The sequence below is a fragment of the Podarcis tiliguerta genome (genome assembly GCF_965153285.1).
Source record: "Podarcis tiliguerta genome assembly, chromosome: Z".
NCBI lineage: Eukaryota > Metazoa > Chordata > Lepidosauria > Squamata > Lacertidae > Podarcis > Podarcis tiliguerta.
The window spans coordinates 46,019,940-46,046,710 of NC_139553.1; the positions used below are offsets into that span (position 1 = coordinate 46,019,940).

Sequence of the window (26,771 nt, forward strand, 5' to 3'; positions counted from 1 at the left end):
GTTCAGTGATTGGATAGTTTTAGAAAGTTGCTAAAGTAACGTTGTACTGGAGCTCTATATGAGCCCTTCAGTCAGTTCTGTTCTGGCCTCTGAATAAACAAGAGCTGTTTGAAGAATCACTGTGTCGTCTGATATGTTCACCCACAACTTAACAAAAATGGAGTGCATGTACTTGGGAGGACTCTGAAACCAGGATACTGAGTCATGGGGCTCTAGCTGCAACACAAAAAGATGCCTTATGTCCCATCAAAGCAATGTTCCATTTATTTATCTTATTTATTTCAGGGGTGGGGGATGCATGACCTTCTGCGGGCCACAGAAGCAGGTAAGACAAGTGGTTATTGGGAGAGGGTGTGTTCTATGGTGGTGTCCCAGTTGTGATTGTCATTTATTTGTTTTGTGTTTTTTTTTTTTTTTTAATTAAATTTGTTTACCGCCCTTTATCCAAAGATCACAGGGCAGTTCACAACATAGACACAGAAAATGAGAACACAAAATATGAATAAAACAAACACAAACCAATAACCCCCGTCTGACAGACACATGTAAAAGGCCAGAGAATGTTAATCAGCCCAAGGCCTGGTTGAAGAGAAACATTTTCACCTGGTGCCTAAAGATAATGTAGTGAACATGCTAGGGGAGCCTGCCTGGGGAGAGAGTTCCACAAATGTGGAGCCACCACAGGAAATACCTATTCTCGTGTTGCCATCCTCCAGACCTCTCATGGAGGAGGCACATGAAAAAGGACCTAAAATAATGAGCACAGGGTCTGGGACAATTCATATGGCAAGATTTATTATCCTACTACATTTCTACGCTGCTCAGGAATTCAAGGTGGTGTACATGATTCTCCCCACCTCTGCAATTTTATTCTTGCAACAACCCTTTGAGAGAGATTGGGATAAGACTGGCCTGAAGTTACCCAATGAGCTTCAGGACAGAGGCAAGATATAAACTCTGAATTTCCCTAGGCCTGATCTGACACACTATCCCAGAACTTCCTCAATCTAGTGCTATCCAGGTGTTTTGGACTGCAAGTCCTATCAGCTGTAGCATCCCAAAATAGCTCAGTTTGTTAAAGCGTGGTGCTGATAACAACAAGGCTGCAGACAGCTGCACAGGGTTTTACTAGATGATCCTCCATGATTCAAGATTCAAGATGGAGAAACATATTGGAAGAACCAGCCTGACAAATGGCAGCCACATCCACTAGCGGAGGAAGAGGAGTGCAAGGGGATCGCACCGCCCCCGGCAGTGCGATCCTGGTGGGGTGCCATTGCGGCTGCCCCCCACCCACGCAGGCACAGGCGGCGTGCCACACCCCCACAGGCCCCACAGGCGGCGTGCCACACCCCCGGGACATGCACCAGCCCCGCTCCCGCCTGCTCTCTGCCCCCCCCCTAGTGCCAGAGCATGAAGCTCCACCACCGGCCACATCACACTGACACAAGTAGGCATCAAGTGGAGATTCCTTTGCTCTTCCAGCCTGTTTACATCTCTTTCGTTTCCCTCTTTCAGTGGGTTTGAGTGCTATGTTTTTAGTGATCTCATGTCACTTGACAATAGTTTCAGGCTCATTTTCTGCTGACTGTGGGTTCTACATAGATCTTTTCTTTTTTAAGCCTCTCGCTGGTTGGATTTGCATTTCTTGACTTCTATTTCTGAACCACCTAGGAGACAGGGTGAGTTGGGTGGCATTATGAGCCAGGAATCGTTCCCGTCTCATGATCCCAGGTGAGACTAGGGACGCTAGTTCGGAGGGGAAAATGGCACACAGAGTGCATCCCAGAAGCACATCCACAATATGAGCATGTGGCACCAGAGCTCTTCTGGCTCACAGATGAAGCAGTGCCAATCTCTGATTTGGAGGACTCCATCACCACAGAGCCTCCTTGCAGGGAAGGTGGAGCTTGCAACTGGGATATACCTACCACCATAGGGCTCCGTCTGAGGGCTTGTCCATGCTCAAACTTGTCTCTTTTTTTAAAATAATATTTATTAGAAGTTTTATAGTTACAGAAAAAAAGTATAAGGAAAAAAAGCAATAAAAAATTAACAAACAATACATCGAGAATAGAAAGAAAAAACAATGCATCAAAACAACAAGAAAAAATAAAAACATTTAAAAACACATCCAATTTCCATATCCTTATCTTTAATTTACTTGTTTCCTCGACTTCCTCACACCTCCCTTTTTGTATTCTAGTTCAAATTAGCTAATTCAGCAAACCCTTTCCCCTTTTTTGTTCTATAATTTATCTTAACACAGTCTAACTTTAAATTTTCCACTTTAGCCCATTAACAATCAGTTTTTGCTTAATTCTTTATAATATTTCTGCTAAAACCATATAATTTCATTCCAGTGTTCTTCTAACATTCCTTAATTTTGCAGTGTTTCTGTAAATATACTCTGAATTTTTTCCAGTCTTCTTCCATCAACTCTTCTCCCTGGTCTCGGATTCTGCCAGTCATTTCTGCCAGTTCCATGTAGTCCATCAGCTTCATCTGCCATTCTTCCAAGGTGGGTAGATCTTGTGTCTTCCAATACTTTGCGATGAGTATTCTTGCTGCTGTTGTGGCATACATAAAAAAGGTTCTATCCTTCCTTGGCACCAATTGGCCGACCATGCCCAGGAGAAAGGCCTCTGGTTTCTTCAAGAAGGTATATTTAAATACCTTTTTCATTTCGTTATATATCATTTCCCAGAAGGTCTTAATCCTTGGGCACGTCCACCAAAGGTGAAAGAAAGTACCTTCCGTCTCATTACATTTCCAACATTTATTATCAGGCAAATGATAAATTTTTGCCAGCTTGACTGGTGTTATGTACCACCTGTAAATCATTTTCATTAAATTCTCCTTTAAGGCATTACATGCAGTAAACTTCATACCTGTGGTCCATAACTGTTCCCAGTCAGCCATCATAATGTTATACCCAACATCTTGTGCCCATTTAATCATAGCCGATTTCACCGTTTCATCTTGAGTATTCCATTTCAGCAGCAAGTTGTACATTCTTGACAAATTCTTAACCTTGGGTTCTAACAATTCTGTTTCTAATTTTGATTTTTCCACCTGGAAGCCTATTTTTTTTGTCCAAATTATATGCCTCCATTATTTGATAATAATGGAGCCAATCTCGCACTCTGTTTTTCAAAACTCTGCAATTTTAGCCTGCATGCTCAAACTTGTCCCATGCCTAGACAGCATGGGTCTGAGAGGTTTCTGCTTGTCCCATGCTTCCTAGTCACAGGTTTGAGCAGTTTTTCTGTTTGCCCCACTGCTTTTCCTGGGACAACCGACTCTTCATTGCTGAATCAGAAGAAACACTAATCTGCAGAAAACCCAATTGATGTTTACTCCACTTCAGTGGTAAAGAGGAGGAAAGCAGCGGGAAAAGCGTAAGTTTGGATGAGCTCTGGCTGTCGCTGAAGCAACACCTGAGCTCTTCTCGGTGCCTTGCGTAGCTGTCGGCCTAAGCTCTGCACAAGGCCTGGCCTGAGGACATTGCTTGCATCATACCAGGAAGTACACAAATGCCAGGACAGATTGAGAGAGGAGTCACAGGTAGCAGGTAGTATCTCTCAATAGTTAGGCCCCTCTCTGCCCGAGATCCTGGACAGCTGTTCTCAGTTTGGGTTGACGGTAACTGGGCTGCATCAGCCTTTCCACAAACTGGTGCCTTCCAGATGCTATGGACTAAAAGTCCCATCATCCTTGGCTAGGGCTGATGGGGACTGTAGTCAAAAGAATACTGAGGATGCCTAGCCTACAAAGGCCAACAGTATAAGGTAGTTTCTAATGCTCATGGCATTAGAAGTCACTAATAGCCGTGGAAGAAGTCACTTGCAGAGCCAAGAAGGTGACAACAAAACCTTTTGGTTTCTGATCCATGATCTCCATTTGATTTGGAGGCACCAATAAATCTCCTTGCCAAGGGTGGGAGAGAGCCTAGTTACGCCTCTGATCTTGGGGGAAGCCACAACATTTAAACTGCAATAAAGCTGGCATAAAGTTGTAGTAGTGTGGACAGGCATCTGACTGGAACTGGCTGGCAGAGAGAGGCAGCAATGAGTCACCTGCTCTCCTGTGCAAAACCTAAAAAGCTGACAGCATCTTCTGATTTCTTTTCCATACAGCAGAGTTCACACTTCGTCACTCTGGTGCTACACTCCAGCAACAAGCAGGGTAGCATTTTTAATTTTTTTTATAATATTTTTATTAGGGTTTTTACATAAAAAGAAAAAACCAAAAGAGAAAATACAAAAGTACAAAAATACAAAAAACACACGAGAACAACAACACAGAAAAAACAAATAAAAACAATTCCATTTTCATGACTATTCCTTGCATTTACTTATTTCCCAGACTTCCCCACACCTCCCCTCCCTGTATTCCAATTCAAATATTTATTCAGCAAATTCCTTCCCTTTATCTTAACTTAGTCTTTATCTTAATATCTTAATGTGTCCTAATCTTTTCTTAATAACTTAATATATTCGACCTTTTAATTTTACACCTTTTAACCTTCGAATTTTCCATACTCCTTCACCACTTATTGCTAATAACTTTTAACCTCAATCCGATGTCATTCTAACATTCATTAATCTTATAATATTTCTGTAAATAGTCTTTAAATTTCTTCCAATCTTCTTCCACCGTCTCTTCTCCCTGGTCTCTGATTCTGCCGGTCATTTTTGCCAATTCCATGTAGTCCATCACCTTCATCTGCCATTCTTCCAGAGTGGGTAATTCTTGTGTCTTCCAATACTGCGCGATAAGTACAAGCAGGGTAGCATTGGGCATTTCTAGAGATAAGGTCCCCCACTCACCTCTAAGTGCTCTCAAAGTTTTGAGCAAGCACGTGTGACTATGGATCAGTCTGGAAGTCTAGGTGCAAGTCATCAAATGGGCATGAGGCTGAAGATGCCAGAACAAGCCTCTTCAAGCCAGGACTCATAGTGAAACCACAGGAGTTTTCTGCTTCCTTGTAGGGGGGAGCCCAGCATCCCTATCGTTTGGCCTTTCACCTGTTTGCATGCAGGACAAATGCATTTCGAAAGTTCCACCAGCTGCATTGTTGAAATCCTGGCTTGCTTTTGAATTCAAAGTAGTTTGCAGTTGCTTTGGTGGAGGCCCGCATTTCATGAGAAGGATGAAACACTTGTAAAACTGGAGGCGGGGGAAGGAAACCAAACAAAATGTGAAATTCAGCATGCAAGCAAAAACAAACAAGCTCACTGCAGTTAACTTGCGCAGATCTTTTTAGCCATCACATTCAACCCTCAATTTAGTTTCTTGCTTTGGATTCTCAAAGCAAGCAGCAGGCTTGTGCTTTCCTTACTTCCCTAGGCAGAATAATCTGTTTCGTATCAAGCTTATTTATGGCAGTGAAGCCTCCCCTACTAGCTAATTCAGCACCAAATGAGGCAAAGGAAGTCCTGGGGTTGGATCACCAGTGCCTTTACACTCTTGCAAAAAGAAAAGCTGGGGGCATTTGGATCAGCAGTGCAATGTGGGGGGGGGGCATTCTACACCACACCTACATTACCCCTGTTCTTCACTGCTCCCCAAAGTTACTACAAGTCTCCAAGAAGAAAATATGTAGCCATGACACTGATTTCTTTTTTCCTCATGGGCAGGGGGACCAACAGGAGTTTGGGGAGGAGAGGCAGGCTTGAAACAGCAAAGGGACCTTAGTCTTGCTCCAGTTCATTTTCTCCCGAGTTGCTCTTTGCAAACGTTTAAAGAGACAGAGGTTTAATCTCAGATCCCACCGTCTTTCCCAATTCCGACCCTCGCCTAGCACAATGCTGCCGAAATGTCTGCAAACATCTCCATGACTTTGGGAGGAGATCTGTCAGCAAAAGCAAACTTTCACAGCCCAGCTTTCATGAGAAAAGGTACTTGTGCTAAGACCAAAACTTCACCTAGGGAAGGCTAGGGTTGGGACAGGCTAAGGACTAAAAAGCAACTGGGAAGCAGTCATAAAAAGCAAGGAGCCTAAGGGTCAGAAAACCAAAGGTTGTTGGCAGCTCAACCAAAGCAACAGAGGGGAAGGGCTGTAGTAGAGCACCTGCTTTGCATGCAGAAGGTCGCAGCAGCAAGCATCCTAGCTCAGTATATTATCGCTAACAGCAGGCAGATTCCCGGGCCTTCTGAAGAAACCATAGTTGCTTGCTGCCACCTTGTGGCCACCAATGGCAATGCTTACATTTATGCCTGGTTTCTAATTTACCAGTAGGGGGGAATTCCTTGGCTCCTCAGATGTTGCTAGACTCCAAATCCTTCCATTCCCGACCAGTGGCCTTGCTGCCTGGGGCCAGTGGGTGTTGGAGCCCAAAAACACCTGGTGTGCCACAGGACCCTAATCCCTGATCTGCTTTAACTGGCAGTGCTCCTGCAAGAGCCCAGGCTGAGAAGGGTTTGTTCCCATCTGACTGATCCTTTTTAAACTGGAGATGCCTGGAGTGAACTTGGGAGTTTCCCCATACAAAGCATGTGCTCCACCACAAACTTATCTCCAGAAACCCAGTTCAGCTGTAAGCACCACCTGTCCCCAAGCCAAAGTCTGGGTTTTGCAAGCTGGTGGTATGTTCTAATATGCACCATTCTCTCTTCTTCCCAATCACACACAAATTCTCCCTTCCTTTTATGGTTCACTGGAATCAGCTGGGGTTAACATGAACCAAGGTTGGTCTAAACCAGGGTTTGCTAAGCCAGCTTCAAACCATGGTTACAAATTATAGTTTGTGTGGGAACTCTAGCTGGCACCAGATAGAGCTTAGCCCTGATGTGGAGCAAGGAGCATGCAGTTCTGTGGTGAATCACTAAACTCAGCATCATGGGCTCAAGAGTACTGCACCGGCAAGGGAATAGCAAAAACCCTACACATACCCCTTTGGACTTTTGCAGCCCTAGTTACAGTCTGCAAAAGCAGAGAGGGAATTCCAGTTTTCTCCAGGGCTAGAATTTGAGGTTGAAGCCTGTGGGGTAGAGGCACAGAACTCACCAGTGCCCCTCCCAGCTCCTTATTGCTGCCAGCTACCGCCCCCCACTTCTATTGAATTCTATTATAATTCAAAGCAGCAACATGAAGCAGGGTGGGGATGTTACTAATCATCAAATGCAAAACAAAACATGCCCCTCCCTCACTGATGAACCCACTTGGGCACAAGTCTGAACCAGACCACAGTAGCCTGGGAAGCTGCCTTATACAGAGCCAGGGTATTAGTCCACCAAGCTCAATAATGTCTTCACCAGGGGTCAGCAAACTTTTTCAGCAGGGGGCCGGTCCACTGTCCCTCAGACCTTGGTGGGGGGGCGGACTATATTTTGAAAAAATAAATAAATAAACGAATTCCTATGTCCCACAAATAACCCAGAGATGCATCTGAAATAAAAGCACACATTCTACTCATGTAAAAACATGCTGATTCCCGGACCGTCCGCAGGCCGGATTGAGAAGGCGATTGGGCCAGATCCGGCCCGTGGGCCTTAGGTTGCCTACCCATGGTCTACACTGACTGGAAGTGGCTTCCCAGAGTTTCATGCTGGGGATTGAATTAGGGTTTTCTGCATGGAAAGCAGGTGCTCTGCCACTGGGCTCTGGCCCTAGTAGATCTCCCTGGATGCTCTCCCACGAAAGCCCCACTTAAATGAGCCAGGGCTGCACCAGCAGTCTCTCACTGCCTCCCTTCCAAGGGGCCCTGCCAGGCATTCTTGGGGAGTTTTCGGAGGCCATTGCTGATTCCTGCCCTGGACCCCTTCTTCATTTTCCCCACCAGCCTGACTCTTTCAGCAGCACCAGTTTTCTGGATCTGGCTGCTCTTACTGATTTCCCACAGAGCACCCAACCTAGCGCCACACCAGAGCGCCGTGGGGAACAGAAAGGGTGGCTCTACCCAGGGACTCAGCACTGCTCCGAGAACCTCCGCCAAAGTCAAGTAAGCCTGCCAAGGCCTGCTACGCCTGGTTGACGTCAAACCTGAAACTGACCCTGGGGCTCAAGCAGGAAAACTTCCAGGCATCCAGGATATCTGTGCTCTCCAACTGCTGATGGGGGCTGTGTGCCTATGAATATCAGCTCCACATTCAGAAAGCTAATAAACTTCCATGGGCACCACAAAATACTCATTTTGCAGAAGAAAACTGGCAATACTAAGACCCATCGCCCCATAGCTTAGTCGGTAGAGCAGGAGACTCTTACTCTCAGGGTTGTGGGTTCATGTCCAAGGTTGGGCAAAAGACTCCTGCACTGCAGGGGGTTGGACTAGATGACCCTCGTGACCCTTTAGGGCAACTTGTTGGCTGCTGTGAGAACAAGATGGTCCTTTGGTCTGATCCAGCAGCCAGACTTATGATTCAATGGTCTGGTTCAGAGGTAACCTTTCCCAATCTCCAAATCCCTAACTGCACCTAAGAACAGGAAGCGTGAGAAACACCCCTGCAGCTATTTAAAAAAGGAGGCACAGATTTTATCTGTAGAACAAGCCACATGCTAAGTTGCCCGTTTTGCCATTAGCAGGTCACAAAAATGCTCACAGCTAAAGCCTCTCAAACAGTCCTTTGATGCTTTTTCTGCACATGCTTTTTCAAGCCCTTTCCCAAATCATCCCGGCTGTTGAAATATTTTGGTTCAAAACAGAGCAGAATAACAATAGTGCTAAAATTGTACACTCCACACACACACACACAGCCGCAAGCAGTGCTGCAGCAGCAACCTGCCAAGTCATGAGCAGCAGGTGAGAGTTGGTGATTTAAAGCTTAAACATACCTTGGGGAAAAGATGATGGGGAGAGGCGGGTGGATTTGCAGAGCCAGGCAGCACAACGCATTGTTGTTGAGCACAGACTATTATAATACTGTATGTCAGTCAGTGAGAAACTGTGTTTGTAGCAGCAAATGGATGCACAGCAGAAGTTAGAAAAGGGAGAGCAGAGGGAGAGGCTAGGACACTGGAAGCCAATGGTTGTACCCAATGCCTATGCCAAACCTCTTACATCTGCAGACAATAAAGTTGCAGCCTGATTTGACCCAAAATAATGCTGTGCTGCCTGGTTATTCTCCATGTTCTGCTCCACCGGGCTCTTCTGATGTTCCCATGATACGCTATCATGTTCTTACCTGCTTGTTCAAGAGGACGTAAAGGATGGGGTTCACAAACGTGCTAGTCTTGGCCAGAATGGACGTGATAATGCTCACTGAGGGGCTGATTGTTCCGGGCTGGCTAAATGTCATGATCAGGGAGACAATTCCATATGGCATCCAGCTGAGGAAGTAACAGGTGACCATTGACACAACCATGAACAGGACGTGGTGTTCTGTTTTCTGAGCAGATGTCAGGTGGAATCTACAGACCTGCTAAAATATGAGAGAGGGGACATTTTCATAGAGTTTCTTCCTCATTGCATTCTGTACCACCTTACCCAAGCGCAGGTCATTCCCCAAATCATTTTTTTGCACTAGCTCCTTTAAGTCTTTAGAACAACGTTCTGAAACCTGGGGCTGTCTGTGTGGTTCAGGAGATGTCCCAGTAGAAAAGGTATTTATTAACAAGCAGCTCCTTCAGTTTCCTCTGACAGCTTCCTGGGTGCGCAAGAACATAAGAGCCACCAGTGGCCCACTGAGTTGGGCATCCTGAGGCCCATTATGGGACGCCCGCAAGCAGGATCTGAGCAGAAGAATGTGTTCAAAGCCTGGCATTGCCTTTGCTATTTATATAAGGAGAATATATCACACTGCTTCCCATGTTACCCTTGCTGTTAATCTGCTTCTATTCACAAAAATCATTTCTGGAGGCTCTGCTCTTTCTTTTAAAAAAAAGTCAATGACAGTAATTGTCTCATTGTCCCTGTGATTTTTCTGAAGTCGCAGTATGCAACGTTCGGCTCTTACACAACTGCCAGCTGTTAGAATTCACAGCTACCTCTCAATCCCTGGGAGCTTAAAAATGCCGCTGTGATTCAACCATTCATAAGCTTACACCAGAAGTAAATGTTCTTCTCTCTTGAAGCAGGATTCTATAAATAAGGGGAGGGAGACATTTTGTGCAAGTTGTGGGAGCCCTTCTGATTTTTCTGTTTCCCCTAAATCGCTGGCCTCCCTGTTCTAGCCATTTAACTCTGAAGCATGTTTCATAAGGAATTGCTCTCAGAGGTGAAGATGGAAGAGCTCCTAGACACAGCTCCAAACAAGAGTCACACCTGCCTCTCCTAACAAATCCAAGCTAACAACCTCAGGCCAGCAACGTGACATGTGCGCACACACGACTGCACCACCACATTCTGTCAAAGAGGTTAGGGGGCTTTGGTTTACCTTTCTAATTGTCTGCAGGATTTTCCCATAGCAGTAGATCATCGTCAGGAGGGGCAAGACAAGGCAGAAGATGAAGAGGCAGATGATGTAGGAGAAGTTGCTGGGAGACTTGGCATGCCAAGAGACAGAGCAGGTCGTGCCGTGCCCTTCGGGGCCATAGCTGCTCCAACCGAAAAGAGGCGGCAAGGTCCAGAACAAAGAGTAGATCCAGGAGCCAATGATGTAAAGCCAGGACTTGGTGTAACTGGGCACAACCGGATTGGCCTGCATCTGCCGGACCGTGGCATAGCGTTCGTAGGAGAGGATGGCAAGAGACACAAGGGAAACGATGCCTGCAAGAGAGAGAGCGGCCCAGAGTTAACAGATCAAAGATCTGCTTTTCAAATGCTGGAATCTAAACCTGTGACATTGGAAGACAGATGATATCCAGCTCAGGAAGAAGAAGAAGAAGAAGAAGAAGAAGAAGAAGAAGAAGAAGAAGAAGAAGAAGAAGAAGAAGAAGAAGAAGAAGAAGAAGAAGAAGAATTTGGATTTGATATCCCGCATTATCACTACCCAAAGGAGTCTCAAAGCGGCTAACATTCTCCTTTCCCTTCCTCCCCCACAACAAACACTCTGTGAGGTGAGTGGGGCTGAGAGACTTCAAAGAAGTGTGACTGGCCCAAGGTCACCCAGCAGTTGCATGTGGAGGAGCGGAGACGCGAACCCGGTTCCCCAGATTACGAGACTACCGCTCTTAACCACTACACCACACTAAACCATAACCTGCAATCATCACCAGAGGTCCTTCTCCATGTGCCCCTTCCAAGGGGAGTGTCTGGAGGGGGGGCAGCACAAGAAGGGGTGGTTCCTTGTTTGCGGGATGCTCTCCCCAAGGAGGTTTGCCAGGCACCATCATTACTTACCATTATGCACCAGGAAGAAAAAAAAACATTTCTCTGTGGTGCTAAACAGTTGGTCCCTTACCTCTCTCGCCCTGATCTTGTCACTGTGATCCATGCGACGGTCACCTCCAGGCTTGATTATTGTAACTCACTCTATGTGGAGCTGCCCTTGAAGCTGACTGAGAAACTCCAGCAGGTGCAGAATGCCGTGGCGAGACTCCTTACGCGGTCTTCACCGCGGGATCACATTCATCCAGTGCTATACCAGCTGCCCTGGCTCCCGGTGGAGTACAGGGTCAAGTTTAAGGTGCTGGTTTTAACTTTTAAAGCTCTATACGGCCTAGGACCTTTGTACCTTACGGTCTGCAAATAATAACACCTTGGAGATCCTGGGCCTCTAGGCTGGCCTCAACCAGGGCCAGGGCCTTTTCGGCCTTGGCCCCGGCCTGGTGGAACGCTCTGCCACAAGAGATCAGGGCCCTGCGGGATTTGACATCTTTCCGCAAGGCCTGCAAGACAGCCTTTGGTCAGGGCTCAGCCTGACTCCCCTTTTCTTTTAGTATAAGAACTAATATGAATAAGGCCTCCCAGCATTCTCACAGGCCCATATAAGATCAGCGTAAACAGTTGGGCCAATGAGCACTTACTGTTCCCAACCCTAACCCTGCGGAAAGCCATCTAATTAAACTTTAATTTGATTTTGACCTGTTTTTAAGAGGTAATTTAATTATTGTCTGATTTTCTACCAATGTTATATATCTGATGTTAGCCGCCCTGAGCCCAACTTTGGCCGGGGAGGGCGGGATATAAATAAAAGTTTGTTATATTATTTATTATTCATTTCTACCAAGCCTTTGGCTTTTAACATTTTGGGTGGGGTGGGATGTTTTAGTCTTGCCTTTTAAAACTTTGGGTGAGTTTTAGCTGTTTCCTCTGGGTTTTGTTTTTTTAATGCAGGCTTTAATGTATGTGTCATTTGTTTATTGCCGTAAGTTGCTTGCAGTTAAATTTGTCCATAAAGTGACTAGTAAGTTTAATGGATAATAATAATTATATCAATCGTGCTGGGGGGGGGGGAGTTTTGCAAGCAGGCAAAGCTGACCTTAATAACATTTTGCCTAGAACCCTGCTCTGTGACATAAAGTGAACAGGCATTCTGTTTTCTTGCCAGCTGATGGCTCCTAAATAATTAACACACGCCATTGGTGAAGGTCTAAAGGGGAAAGAGCTTGGCAGCTGGGATGGAGTTTTGCAGTTAGCTAAACGAAAAGCAGCCTTGTACAGTTGCAAGAACCACACATGCTGTGGTTTTTTTTGGGGGGGGGGGTCTGACATTTCCTCAGGACCAGTGCTATGATCAGGCAAACTAGGCAGCCAGATGGGGTATAGAGCTCAAACAGGTGCAGAACTGACCTTTGTTTTTTTTATCTTTACCTTTCATTTACTAGTTTCATCGACCTCCTCACACCTCCCTTTTTTGTATTCTAGTTCAATTAGCTATTTCAGCAAATCCTTTCCATCATTCTCAATTTTTGTTCTAAAATCTATCTTAACACAATCTAACTTTAAATTTTCTACTTTAACCCCTTAACAATCAATTTTTACTTAATTCTTTATAACATTTCTGCTAAAACCATATAACTTCATTCCAGCATTCTTCTAACATTCATTAATTTTACAATATTTCTGTAAATATACTTTTTTCCAATCTTCTTCCACCGACTCTTCTCCCTGGATTCTGCCAGTCATTTCCACCACAGAACTGACCTTTCAAGGGCACAGTTTTATACAGATTAGTTCTTGTAATATATTATAAATTTATTATGATATTTTACTTTTATTTTATATTGTGATTTTTTAATCATTTTAGGTAAAATGCATTATACATTAGAATTGTTTTTTAAATGTATACTTAAAATAGGGAGTTGATTGGAAGTTATGTTCACAAACACACACACATACAAAGTGAAAATCACTTAATTTTAAATCTTACGGTCACATCATAATCTTTGTTTGAAAAGGTATTCATTTTTCTAGTGAGCTATGTCTGATTAATAAAGCAAAACCATCTGGACTGGAGCAAATTGCTGCTTGCTCCGATTGAGCACTAAAGAGTGGTTTTCCCTGGGGGAAAAGCAATGGGACAACAGGAAGTGTGGATAAGGCACAGGTGGTGCTGTATTCTAAACCACTGAGCCTCTTGGGTTTGCCGATCAGAAGGTTGGCGGTTCGAATCCCCGCGACGGGGTGAGCTCCCATTGCTCGGTCCCTGCTCCTGCCAACCTAGCAGTTTGAAAGCACACCAGTGCAAGTAGATAAATAGGTACCACTCAGGCGGGAAGATAAACTGTGTTTCCGTGTGCTCTGACTTCCATCAGTGTTCCATTGTGCCAGATGCAGAGATTTTGATGTGCCTGAAATGGAAACTTTTAAGAGACTTAAATTTTGATGTCAAAATTCACAAGATTATTCAAGATGATTTGCATGTTGAAACATTTTCTTTTGTATTTGAAATAATCAATAATTATTATTGTATGATGTACTCTTGCAATTTAAAATAAATTTAGCAGTTTCAAGTTTTGTGCACTTCAGTTTTTCTACAAGACACCTGTTTCTGAAAATTGAATTTAGCAATTGGGGCTGGAGAATGCAAGTACAGTGGTACCTCGGGTTAAGTACTTAATTCGTTCCGGAGGTCCGTACTTAACCTGAAACTGTTCTTAATCTGAAGCACCACTTTAGCTAATGGGGCCTCCTGCTGCCGCCGCGCCGCCAGAGCACGATTTCTGTTCTCATCCTAAAGCAAAGTTCTTAACCCGAGGTAATATTTCTGGGTTAGCGGAGTCTGTAACCTGAAGCGTCTGTAACCCGAGGTACCACTGTAGTTAGCCTAGCCTAGGATGCAAAATAGGCTGGCACCAGCCCTACATATATTTAGAGGCCAGAACTAGTTGCCGTCCTCTTCATCCACGCTGGCTTCTCCCGCTTGTTTGCAAATTGGCATTATAAAAACATAGAAAATAACCTTCTCACAAGGAAAAAAGCCAGACTCTGTGATCCTTGGGAAGTTTGTTTCCTGTTTCCTGATTTCAGAGCTGGTAGATCTCATCTTGCATCTATCCCTCAATAAAGGCCAGGTCTTGCCTTTATGATTCTCTGCATCTTCATACACAAAATTCCTTTGTGAGACATGTGTTGAAAGGTAGCCAGTCCCTGCAAAGAGGAAAGAGTGCATGCAGGAGAGGTCATGCTTCTGACTGAAGCAGGTGGACTGTGACACATCCCAGCTAGAGAGATTGACTGTGTCACATACGGATAATATCATGAACAATGGATGAGCTACAGAGGTACAGATGCCCAGGAGATTAGTGCAGAATCAGGCTGCACATTGATGCTTTATCCTACAACCCTGCTGGCATCAAAAATGATAGCCATATCTGAAAGAAGCTGGAATTTTAGGGGCAGTTAATACATTTGCAGAGATGCCCCTAGCAGCTCAGAGATCAACCACTGAGCTCAACTCATGGCAGGTCCAGAGGTGTTTTCTATTTTCAGATTGCACAATTAAAGTTGATTTGATTCTTGTGCAACAAACTTGTTTCCTCCTGAAAACTGGACTTTTGCAGTAGAGAAAGTGATGCGGAAACGCTCTTGAAAGTGTGCTTGCCATCTAATTTCCCCACACAGAAATAACAAACAGCAATGTGTAAATTGCTGGTTTCATCTAACCTCCCCTCAAGCATTCTGCAAACAAATCACGATGAATGCAGGTCATCTGGAACCAAACCAAGATGTGTTACTGCCCAAGGTGAGGCAGACAAAGGTAGCCCCGCCCCCTGCCCAAAGTTAAGCCACAGGGCAGGCAAAGGTATTTTGGCACTTGAGACAGAAAATTGTACAGATGTCTCTCCCTAGGAGTACAAATGCAATGGTAGTAAATAAAACTACTAAGAATTAGCTGCCCTTTCATGACACCCAAAATCACCCCACCCCACTCAACCTAACGGTAGGGCTGGCCTGGGCTTTCAGATCCACCACCCTGCCAGACCCCCAGATTCTGACACCTTTTGACCTTAAAGATAGTGGCTGTTTATGGTCATTTCACACATTGCATCTTTAGATGTACACCCCAAAAATGTGACCTGTGAATGCAGCAAATGCATGTTTGGAAAGACGGAAAGGTCAAAGTCCCAGGACACACATGGTGGGTGGGCATATTGAAGGTTTAGGTCTGGTCAGTACACAGAATGGACATTGTCTAGGGTGGAATCTAGGCACATATAAAAAATGCTATGAAAATGTTTAAAAAAATAGTTTTAAAAAGAGATTGAATTGGTCAAAAGCTCGCCATCGCCATCTAGTGTAATGTTTGTATAATGAACTTAAAACGTTTGCAGCTGTATGGCCGAGTCCTAAGATTCCTGAATGGCTTGAAAGTGCATGAACAGTTTTGAAAGTCTGGGGGTGCTGCAGAGTAAAATTGCCAACTGCTTGGAATAACTATTTGCCTTTCTCCACGACCAGCAAAGCAACAGTAAATTATACAAATAATAGTTTTTAAATGCAGCATAAATTGGGCAAAATAAGAGAAGCAATTATGAAAACTTGCATCACTCATACAATTTGCTAAATTTGGGGGGCCAGAAATGAAAAGTCAGATCTACACCATACATTTAAAGCACTCTTTAACAGCAATGGTTTTCCCCAAGGAACTGTAGTTAAAGGGTGCTGGCCTCACAGGGTGACAATTCCTATCACGCTTAACAAGTCCCCAGGATTCTCCATGACTGTTCCGGAGCACTTTACTGGTGTGAATGGGACCAAGCCCAGCACATAGCTTTGGTCAAGGCTGGGTCAACTCTATGGCTTTCTCTGGCGTGGTCTCCACATAGCCAGGGTGCTGTAACAGCTGGCATATTGGACTATGACCTGGGAGACCAGGGTCAGCCATGAATCACACTGGCACTGGATGACCCTTGGCCAGTCTATCTGCCTACCTCATAGGGAAGGAGATCTTTAGAACTGTGGAGGAGAAAGGTGGTAGTTAAATCTAATAAATTAATTCATAAATGAACTGGAGCTTCAGAAATTTCGACGTTTAAAACCACGCAGGAACTTTGGATACCCTAAAGGCAAACCCCTCTTGCTTTCCCAAATATTCCACGCGCCTCCTTCCCCAAACCAGAGCCTTGCTCTAAAAACCTACCGAAGAGGGAGTTGGCGAAGCCGTACCACTTGCAGCCAGCCTTGCCTAGGAGCCAACGGCCGCGCACGCTGGAAGCGAAACTGAAAGGGATCCCGAAGACGCAGACCAAGAGGTCGCTGAGGCTGATGTTGAGCAGGATCAGGTTGATGGGCGTCCGGATGGCCTGGAACTTGACGAAGATCAGCACCACCAGGAGGTTGCTGAGGCTGCCCAGGAGCATGATGACGCCCAGGCACACAGCCACCGTCAGGTGTCCCGTCCGTCCCAGGCTCCCAGGAGGGGCCAGCAGCTGGCTGTCGAAACTCAAGTTACCGGCGCTTCCCGCCGCGCTCTGGTTGGAAAGGTTGAGGCTCGGGTCGCCCAGCGCCAAGAGCATGACAGCAGCGCAGCGCCTTGACGCTGCTCCAAGCCTTCGGGGTGCGGATTTGGCAGAAACTGTCAGGGCACCTCGCGACTTAGGACAGCCTAACACTCGAGCACCACAGTTTCCAGAGAGGCGTGTGGGCAGCAGCTGGCTCTGCCCTAACCTTCCCGGAGCACCTTCTCCAATCAAGCCCTCAAGTACACAAGCCCTCAAGCCCCCTTCTCCAGAGGGACCCACGCGCCCAGCCCAACCCCTGAAGCGGGCGAAACCTGTGCGCCTTTAGCAGAGGAGCATGGACCCACGAGGAAGCCTCTTGGCCGCAACGGAGCGCAAATCAGCGAAGGAGGACGGAGCTGCGTATTCGCGCAGCAGTGCACCCTGCCTTGAGCCGGAGACACAGTGAAGAGTTGAAGGAGCGCACCTTTCAAGGGTTGCCCCTCCTGCCTCGCCACGATTTTCTAATGCGAAGTAATGCTGCGCAAAGTTGTGCCCTGTCCTAGTGGTGCCAGCGCACGCACGGGGATCCCTGTGCCTTTACACTTATGAAGACACGCGAGGAGACCAGAGGCCGGCGTGAGCCCTCGTTTTGTCTATGGGAGAACGCCCCCCCCCCTCCGCCTCACGCAACCGCCTTTAACAAAGCCCTACCCCTTGGAGGGCGAGAGGGACCGTTCTTGTGCCTGCAAAGGGGAACCAAAGACAACGACCCCCACCCTTACCCGGCAAGGCAGTGCAGAAAGCAAGCCTTGCGCGGAGAGAGCTCTGCCTCCCGCGCCCCTCTCCCCGCGCCTTTCCAATATAGCAGGCAGTCTAGACTCTAGACTATCTTTCCCTGTAAGGAAGAGCGGGAGTCCTGCGCGCTTTTGGCGCGGCTGTTCCGCAGCGGCTCCTCACCAAGCTCCTAGGCGGATCACCAAACAAAGCGGCTTTGGCGCGGCAGGTTTTACACACTTCCTCTGGCTCAGTCAAAAACAGCGGCGGGACAATGAAGGGATGCGAACTCCCTTCCAGGAGGGAGAGGCTGCTCCAGCTGCTCCGCCGTGGTTGAGTGGTCCAAACCACGCCTCCTTTTGCTTTCGCTTCGCCACCTTTGCGAGCGGAAAAGGAAGGGTCTTCTACATCGGGTGGAGCAAATAGAGGGAAGGACCACCCCCCTCCCCCCCCCCAACATTCCACTTTTCATAATACTAGAGCTCGAGGCTGTCCAGTGACAGCAGACAATTCCAGATCGGTAAAAGGAAAAGACCTCTAGCCTCACAACGAAGACTTGGATGTAAGGAGCATTATTTGCCAGGAAATACGGCGAAGGGTTTTTTTTTATAAATCACGCTGTTTAATGCGTTTAGAATTACTCTGATAACTATTGTTGTGTTTGAAAACTGTTTTTGAAATGCAGATTTGACTGGAACATGCGCCCAGAATGAAGGAAGAAGGCTGGAGAAGATGCGAGAAAGATGTCAGCACGCGCTGCCTTGGGAGAGACGTGTAGCTTTGATGCGTGAAATCTAATGCTTCTAGATGCCTTACTCACTTTTTCGTTATTTCTCTCTCTCTTTTTTTAAAATAATATTTATTAGAAGTTTAAAAGTTACACAAAAAGGAAAAAAAAAGAGAAAAGAGAAGAGAAAAAAAAGATTTAAAAATTACATAGAAAAAAAACAAAAAAACAATACATCAAAACACAAAGAAGCAATACATCAAAAAAACACACAATACATCAAAATCCTTGTCTTTCATTAACTTCTTTCCTTGACCTCCTCACACCTCCCATTCTTGTATTCCAGTTGTTAATTATATCAGCAAATCCTTTCCGTCTTTCACTGCTTTCTATCTTTTAGTTACCTTAATTTATTTTTACCTTATCTTATCATCAAAACCTTAAAGTTTATTTATACCTAACTCCTTATAATATTTCTACTAAAGCCATGTAATTTCATTCCAACATTTCCCAACATTCATTAATTTTACAATATTTCTCTAAATAGATTTTTTAATTTTTTTTCCCAGTCTTCTTCCACCGTCTCTTCTCCCTGGTCTCGGATTCTGTCAGTCCTTTCCATCAGTTCTACATAGCCCATCAGCCTGGTGATCTTCTATCCGAGGCTCTTAACTCTTCTCCATCTCCCATCTGCAGGTCTTCTTCAAATTTATGCTTACACTTTACTTCCATCTTGACAGTTCCTTTATTCCTTGTCGGCAGATCAGCCCATACTCCATAGTCAAAACTAAAGTCCCAAAGATGTTTCAGGGCATGCTCCAAAGTCCCTTCGAGGCTAAAGGCCTCCACATCTTCAATCTCCCCCTGGCCCAGATCCGAATCACGAAGTCCAGAACATCCCTTCATAAGGGAGTCTGTCCAACTTTCCTTCTCTGATCCAAGCAGGGCATCGTCTCTCCAGGTCTGGCTTTCAAAATCAATCACACATGGCATCAGCTTGTATCCATCAAATTGTCTCTGTGAAGATGAGACCTCCACTTGTATTACTTGAGATTCAGAAGCAGTTTTTTTCCATCGTCTTCTCCACAGCTTGCCATTTCGAAATGGGTTCCTGAGTCAATACCCAAATATTTTCTGTATAAATGTTCACTTTCTGTCCAAAATCAGTTGTTTTTTGTCCCAAATTGTCAATTTTATTAGCCATCACATCCGTCTTCTCATGAGGTTGTTCCAGTAGGGCGCTTATCTTGCAAAATGCATTCACTAGGGCTTCTTGTTTTGACATTCTTCTCCAAGGTCAATTTTATTTCTCACAGACCTTGCTTCTATGGAAAATTCCTTCACTCATGCAACAGTTTCAAAGGCTCTGTCTAGAGGAAACAATTTCTATTTGTATCTGTCCTTTTAGACAAAGCTAATTTTCAATTTTCAGTTACTTTTTTCTCCTTTTTAAACTGCTTCCCCCTGGAGCAGTACCTATTTATCTACTTGCACTTTGACGTGCTTTCGAACTGCTAGGTGGGCAGGAGCAGGGACCAAGCAATGGGAGCTCACCCCGTCTGTGGTTTAAAGTAGCACATGCATAAACTAATTCAGGAGAAGGAAAGGTATTGCTTTTCTCCAGCAATCACAAGTGTGTGTGGTAGGAATGTGGCAGGTCCTGCTTAGAGTTTTCCTAGTGACAACTGGCATGATGCAACCAAAATAAGATTTATTTTAATTCTGGTGTATGTGTGTGGGAGAGACAGAGAGAGAGAGGTTTAAGCAAATACTTAACTTTCCCATTATAGGGCTGCATATGTCTCTGGGCCTCATTGAGCACAGTGGTACTTGCTTCTGGGCAGTGTTCGAAATTCCCATTGTTCTAGGCACATTTTGCAACAAGGATTTCATTAGCGTGAGCAGCTTCTGAGCTCTGGACCAGTACTGCCCCTAAGATTTCAGATTAAAACTGCAGAGTGGAAGAAAAGGAGGACCATTTTTCTGCCTCCCCACTTCCAGCTACTCTCTGAAGACTGGAGAAGAGACCTTCTTAAGAATATTAGGGGGGTGGGCAGGGGAAGGACTAGAGACCATGTGAAAAATGAACGTAATATTTTAGCTGCAGTTTATTCATTTTCAGCTTGGTATTCTTGTTATAAAAAAGCACACCTAGACATTCCATTGTTGCACCCATAACCTAGGTTTAAGGTGCCATTTAGCTCCTAGTTTTCATATCTCAGTTTCTAACACTGCTTCTGGGTAAACATGTAAAGTGCTGAATTTGGGCAAGATGGTGCCCTTTCTAGGCACTTGCTTTTGAGCCGGCATAGGCAAACTCCAGCCTCCAGATGTTTTGGAACTACAATTCCAATCATCCCTAGCTAACAGGACCAGTGGTCAGGGACGATGGGAATTGTAGTCTCAAAACATCTGGGGTGCTGGAGTTTGCCTATGCCTGCTTTTGAGGATCCAAAGCTAAACCAGCAAAGTTTGCCAATAAAATTATAAATTCAAAGATCATCTTATTAACCATCTGTGGGTTCTATCCTGCTACTTTTTACTCAAAGTAGATGCACTGGAAAGTAAGGACAGGGTTTACATCCATTAATTTCAATTCGTGTCCTGCCTATTTCTCTCAATTTCACAATGGGCAAAATTCTGTTTCATGTATTGTTTCAGAGACTGCAATTAGGTAGGCTCACCTTTAAATCTAAGCTGAATTTAATTTCTTCCTTTATCCCTAACTCTTGAGTAAAACTTAGGTGGATCAAATCCTACATCATCAGAAAAATCAGCATCAAGTAACTATCATGCTAGTTTTCTGAGTGATGAGTAACTTTCAGGTGAGTTTTGTGTTTGTTTTTTTTAAATAATATTTATTAGATATTTTATAGTTATAAAAAGAAAAAAGGTAAAGAAAAACAATACATAGATTCAACAGACAATACATCAACAATAAAAAAGATACAATACAACAATACAACAAAAACAAAACAAAAACATTTAAACACACATCCAAATTTCATATCTATATCTTTCATTTGCTTATTTCCTTGACTTCCTCGCACCTCCCTTTTTTGGATTCTAGTTCAAATTTTCTAGTTCAAATTTCCTTTCCCTCTTCTTTAATTTTTGTTCTATAATTTATCCTAACACAGTTTAACTTTAAATTTTCCACTTTGGCACATTAACAGTTAATATTCATATAGTTCTTAATAACACTTCTGCAAAAACCATGTAACTTCATTCCAATATTCTTCTAACATTCATTAATTTTACAATATTTCTGTAAATATACTTTAAATTTTTTCCAATCTTCCTCCATCAACTCTTCTCCCTGGTCTCGGATTCTGCCAGTCATTTCTGCCATTTCCATATAGTCCATCAGCTTCATCTGCCATTCTTCCCGGGTGGGTAGCTCTTGTGTCTTCCAATACTTTGCAATAAGTATTCTTGCTGCTGTTGTGGCATACATAAAAAAAAGTTCTATCTTTCTTTAACACCAATTGGCTGACCATGCCCAGGAGAAAGGCCTCTGGTTTCTTCAGAAAGGTATATTTAAGTACCTTTTTCATTTCATTATATATCATTTCCCAGAAGGTCTTAATCATTGAGCATGTCCACCAAAGATGAAAGAAGGTACCTTCCATTTCTTTACATTTCCAGCATTTGTTGTCGGGCAAATGATAAATTTTTGCAAGCTTGACTGGTGTTATGTACCACCTATAAATCATTTTCATTAAATTCTCCTTTAAGGCATTACATGCCGTAAACTTCATACCAGTGGTCCATAACTGTTCCCAGTCAACCATCATAATGTTGTGTCTGACATCTTGTGCCCATTTAATCATAGCCGATTTCACCGTTTCATCTTGAGTATTCCATTTCAACAGCAAGTTATACATTCTTGACAAATTTTTAACTTTGGTTCTAACAATATGGTTCTTAAAGGCCCTATGGACCTTAACCTTGTCATACCACAAGTATGCATGCCAACCAAATACATTGTTAAAACCTTCCAAATCCAAAACATCAGTGTTTTCAAGAAGCATCCATTCTTTCAGCCAGCAAAAAGCAGCTGATTCATAATAAAGTTTAAGGTCTGGCAGGGCAAATCCACCTCTTTCTTTAGCATCTGTTAGTATCTTAAATTTTATTCGAGGTTTCTTGCCCTGCCAGACAAATTTAGAAATATCTCTCTGCCACTTCTTGAAACAATCCATTTTATCCACAATTTGTAATGTTTGGAACAGAAACAACATCCTTGGCAATACATTCATCTTTATAACAGCAATTCGACCTAGCAATGATAATTTCAAATTTGACCATATTTCTAAATCCTTTTTCACTTCAGACCAGCATTTTTCATAGTTATCTTTAAATAAGTTTACATTCTTAGAAGTCATATTCACCCCCAAGTATTTCACTTTCTTAGCCAATGTTATTCCTGTCTCCTTCTGAAACTTATCTCTCTCCATTGCAGTTAAGTTTTTCTTTCCCACACTTACTGGGCTGCCCAGACAAAAAGACCCACCCCCTGTGCCTCATTGATGTGGCACAAAGGAAAGGAGAGCAAGATGCTTGGCACCAGCTTGGCTGCAGGACTTGCCGTAAGGAGGCATAGAAAATGCCATCCAACCTGGAGCTCCATACTCAGTGCCTAAGCTTGTTGCCCAGGAAGGTTACCTCTCAAGATAGAAGGATGCCAACAATGACTCTAAGAGGAAATGAACACCTTCCAACTTTTCCCCAATGCAAATCCAGAACACCTGTATTCCGGGATAGTCACATGACCCGTGCCTCGCTCTCACCCCGAAAAAGTGCTTTTTGTGGGGCAAGAGCATGCAAAATTGTGGCAACCAAAATGGTCCCCAAGATATGAAAACAAATGGGATGTCCCTTTTTTCTAGGGCACTTGGAAGGTATGAGACAGCCTATTTGTGAAGAGATGTTTTTAAAAAGCATGTGGCAGGATGTTGCTAGGAGAGTCGGCTTAGCTAGAGATTATTGAGAAAATGTCAAGGACGTTTGTGCTGGGAAAACATGGCCTTGTACTTTTGCCTGACAATTCTTCAGCTCTGATAATGCAGGCTGGCTTTCCTCTGAGAATGAGAGTTACTTTCTACACATGTGTAAAGCTAAGGTGAGGGAACATCTGTGTAATTTTTAGGCCTGTGAATCCCACTTTTGTGGGTTCCCCAGCGGCTGTTGTTGTTGAGACCAAATAAAGCAGTCTCAAACATCACAACTGATGTGGCTGATTGAAGAAAACCCAACCTGGGGGAAAGCCTAATTGAACATAGTGGGCTTACTTCTGGGTAGACATTTAGAGGTTCAGCAGAGATTGGGGGTGGTGCACAGCCTTCATAACAATATGTCCTGGCTGCCACTTTCAAGCTGCCCAGAGTTTCTGGGATGGGATAATTTCATAATCTCAGTTTGTTAGGAACTTGTGCACCAACAGATCTCACAGTGGCTTGACACTTCTAACATCCTGAGAATAGTCACTGCCTACAGATCAAAGTTTTCCTCCAAGTTTTTGTTGCATTTCCCAGCATGCCATGGAAAAGAGGAGTGGAGCCTAAGCTTTTCCATTCGGCCCAAATGCTATGAATTGTTTTGCCAGCACATACTGCTGCTCTGCTTAATGGCTGTCTTCAGAAGATGACATCGTGTCAAAGCAAGGGTTTGTCCCACATTTCCAGGACATTTCCCCCTCACTTTCCTTATCATCAACAGTCCGATTTGGGGGGCAAAGCGGGTTTGTTGCATAAGACCTCCAAATCAACTGTAATTGCACAAGCTGGATTAGCCAGCACATTACTGAATCCCATGTGAAAACAGAGATGGCCTGGCAGTGCCCTTCAATCTGGCTTTTTTAATTTTCCTAGAAAAGGGAAGGCTTTGGGTTCACTGTGTAGCCAAGAAATATAGTATTTCTAGCCTTTGTGCGTTGTTTTCTCTCATGAAACAAGAGCCAGCAGCCCTAATGCAATTCCCTCTTACAGACTGGATGGGAAACGTCTGCTTTTCCAAAAATTTTGAAAGGAACAATAGCTCTTAATCTTGCACATTTAGTTGTGTTTGTGTGAATCGTAGCACTGTGTGTGTGGTTTATAAATGCAATTTGCCACTTTAATCAATTCTCAGGCTCAAGCCTTCTTTCTTCTTTAATGGAGAAAGCCCACTTTCAATGAAGAGGTGGCTATTACCATATGAATAGGTGTCTAATTGTCCCCTCTTCTAATTCTGGGAAGGAATTGGCAAGCAGTTTGAGTGGCAGGAAGGTTAAGGAATGTGCCCCATTTGCATTTATGATGTGAAATTGTTCCATCTTCTAAATTGCTCTAACCTCACCATTGTCTTCACTGAACAAAGTAAGAACTTGTCATTGCCAAAAGTAACAATAGCCAGAAAGCTTCTCTTAAAAGAATTCAAGTACAGGCTCCAGGTACATACTGCAATTAATGAAACTGTAGATGTCCCTGACGGCTCTCCTATCTGGAAAAGGAGGGATCATTACACCCATTCAACAGGAGGTGGTGTTGAAGTCTCATAGAATCATAGAGTTGGAAGAGACCACAAGGGCCATCGAGTCCAACCCCCTGCCAAGCAGGAAACACCATCAGAGCACTCCTGACATATGGTTGTCAAGCCTCTGCTTAAAGACCTCCAAAGAAGGAGACTCCACCACACCCCTTGGCAGCAAATTCCACTGTCGAACAGCTCTTACTGTCAGGAAGTTCTTCCTAATGTTTAGGTGGAATCTTCTTTCTTGTAGTTTGGATCCATTGCTCCATGTCTGCTTCTCTGGAGCGGCAGAAAACAACCTTCCTCCCTCCTCTATGTGACATCCTTTTATATATTTGAACATGGCTATCATATCACCCCTTAACCTCCTCTTCTCCAGGCTAAACATGCCCAGCTCCCTTAGCCGTTCCTCATAAGGCATCGTTTCCAGGCCTTTGACCATTTTGGTTGCCCTCCTCTGGACACGTTCCTGTTTGTCAGTGTCCTTCTTGAACTGTGGTGCCCAGAACTGGACACAGTACTCCAGGTGAGGTCTGACCAGAGCAGAATACAGTGGCACTATTACTTCCCTTGATCTAGATGCTATACTCCTATTGATGCAGCCCAGAATTGCATTGGCTTTTTTAGCTGCCGTGTCACACTGTTGGCTCGTGTCAAGTTTGTGGTCAACCAAGACTCCTAGATCCTTTTCACATGTACTGCTCTCAAGCCAGGTGTCACCCATCTTGTATTTGTGCCTCTCAATTTTTTTGCCCAAGTGCAATACTTTACATTTCTCCCTGTTAAAGTTCATCTTGTTTGTTTTGGCCCAGTTCTCTAATCTGTCAAGGTCATTTTGAAGTGTGATCCTGTCCTCTGGGGTATTAGCCACCCCTTCCAGTTTGGTGTCATCTGCAAATTTGATCAGGATTCCCTTGAGTCCATCATCCAAGTCGTTGATAAAGATGTTGAATAAGACCGGGCCCAAAACAGAACCCTGTGGCACCCCATTAGTCACTCTTCTCCAGGATGAAGAGGAACCATTGATGAGCACCCTTTGGGTTCGGTCAGTCAGCCAGTTACAAATCCACTGAGTGGTAGCATAGTCAAGACCTCATTTTACCAGCTTCTTTACAAGAATATCATGGGGCACCTTGTCGAATACCTTGCTGAAATCAAGGTAGGCTACATCCACTGCGTTCCCTTCATCTACCAGGCTTGTAATTCTGTCAAAAAAACAAGATCAGGTTAGTCTGACATGACTTATTTTTCAGAAATCCATGCTGACTATTGGTGATCACAGCATTCCTTTCTAGGTGCTCACAGACTGTTTGCTTAATGATATGCTCCAGAATCTTCCCTGGTATTGATGTCAGACTGACTGGGCGGTAATTATTTGGGTCCTCTCTTTTCCCCTTTTTGAAAATAGGGACAACATTTGCCCTCCTCCAGTCTGCCGGGACTTCGCCTGTTCTCCAGGAGTTCTCAAAGATGACTGCCAGTGGTTCTGAGATCACATCTGCCAGTTCTTTTAATACTCTTGGATGCAGTTCATCTGGCCCTGGAGACTTGAATACATCTAAACTAGCCAAGCATTCTTGTACTATCTCCTTAGTTATTCTGGGCTGTGTTTCCTCTGCTGAATCATTTGCTCCAAATTCTTCAGGTCGGGCATTGTTTTCCTTATCGGAGAAGACTGAGGCAAAGAAGGCATTGAGGAGTTCAGCCCTTTCTGTGTCCCCTGTTTGCATTTCACCATCTTCTCCTCTGAGTGACCCCACTGTTTCTTTGTTCTTCCTTTTGCTACGGACATACCCATAAAAGCCTTTTTTGTTGCTTTTAACCTCTCTAGGAAGCCTGAGTTCATTCTGTGCTTTAGCTTTTCTGACTTTGTGTCTACATGTGCTGGCTATTTGTTTGAATTCCTCTTTGGTGGTTTCCCCCCTTTTCCATTTTTTGTACACATCCTTTTTTAATCTTAACTCAGTTAAAAGTTCTTTAGATAGCCACCCTGGCTTCTTTGGGCACCTTCCATGTTTTCGTCTCATTGGTATTGCCTGAAGTTGTGCT

At 44.3% G+C, this 26,771-nt stretch overlaps 1 protein-coding gene across 2 annotated transcripts; it reads right to left on the reverse strand.

Moving 5' to 3' along the window:
* Window positions 1-4,812: 4,812 nt before the first annotated feature.
* On the reverse strand, window positions 4,813-17,057 carry LOC310669031 (pinopsin-like). 2 transcript variants are annotated; one of them, XM_083422512.1, is made up of 4 exons: window positions 16,408-17,057; window positions 10,318-10,649; window positions 9,127-9,360; window positions 4,813-5,172 (listed from the first exon to the last, which is right to left on the reverse strand). In XM_083422512.1, the coding sequence occupies exons 1-4, from the start codon at window positions 16,781-16,783 to the stop codon at window positions 4,957-4,959; spliced, it is 1,158 nt and encodes a 385-aa protein (XP_083278638.1). In that variant the 5' UTR covers window positions 16,784-17,057; the 3' UTR covers window positions 4,813-4,956. The 2 variants fall into 2 exon arrangements, with proteins under 2 accessions (XP_083278638.1, XP_083278637.1); XM_083422511.1 differs by having other exon boundaries at window positions 9,127-9,363.
* Window positions 17,058-26,771: the final 9,714 nt, after the last annotated feature.

Bases quoted from the DNA above. Each gene is read 5' to 3' on its own strand.
- LOC310669031 (XM_083422511.1), bottom strand. From the start codon at position 16,783: ATGCTCTTGGCGCTGGGCGACCCGAGCCTCAACCTTTCCAACCAGAGC. The intron at 10,650-16,407 runs GTAGGTTTTTAG...TCTCTCTTGCAG, and splicing joins CTTCGCCAACTCCCTCTTCG to GCATCGTTTCCCTTGTGTCT. The intron at 9,364-10,317 runs GTAAACCAAAGC...CTCATATTTTAG, and splicing joins TCCTGCAGACAATTAGAAAG to CAGGTCTGTAGATTCCACCT.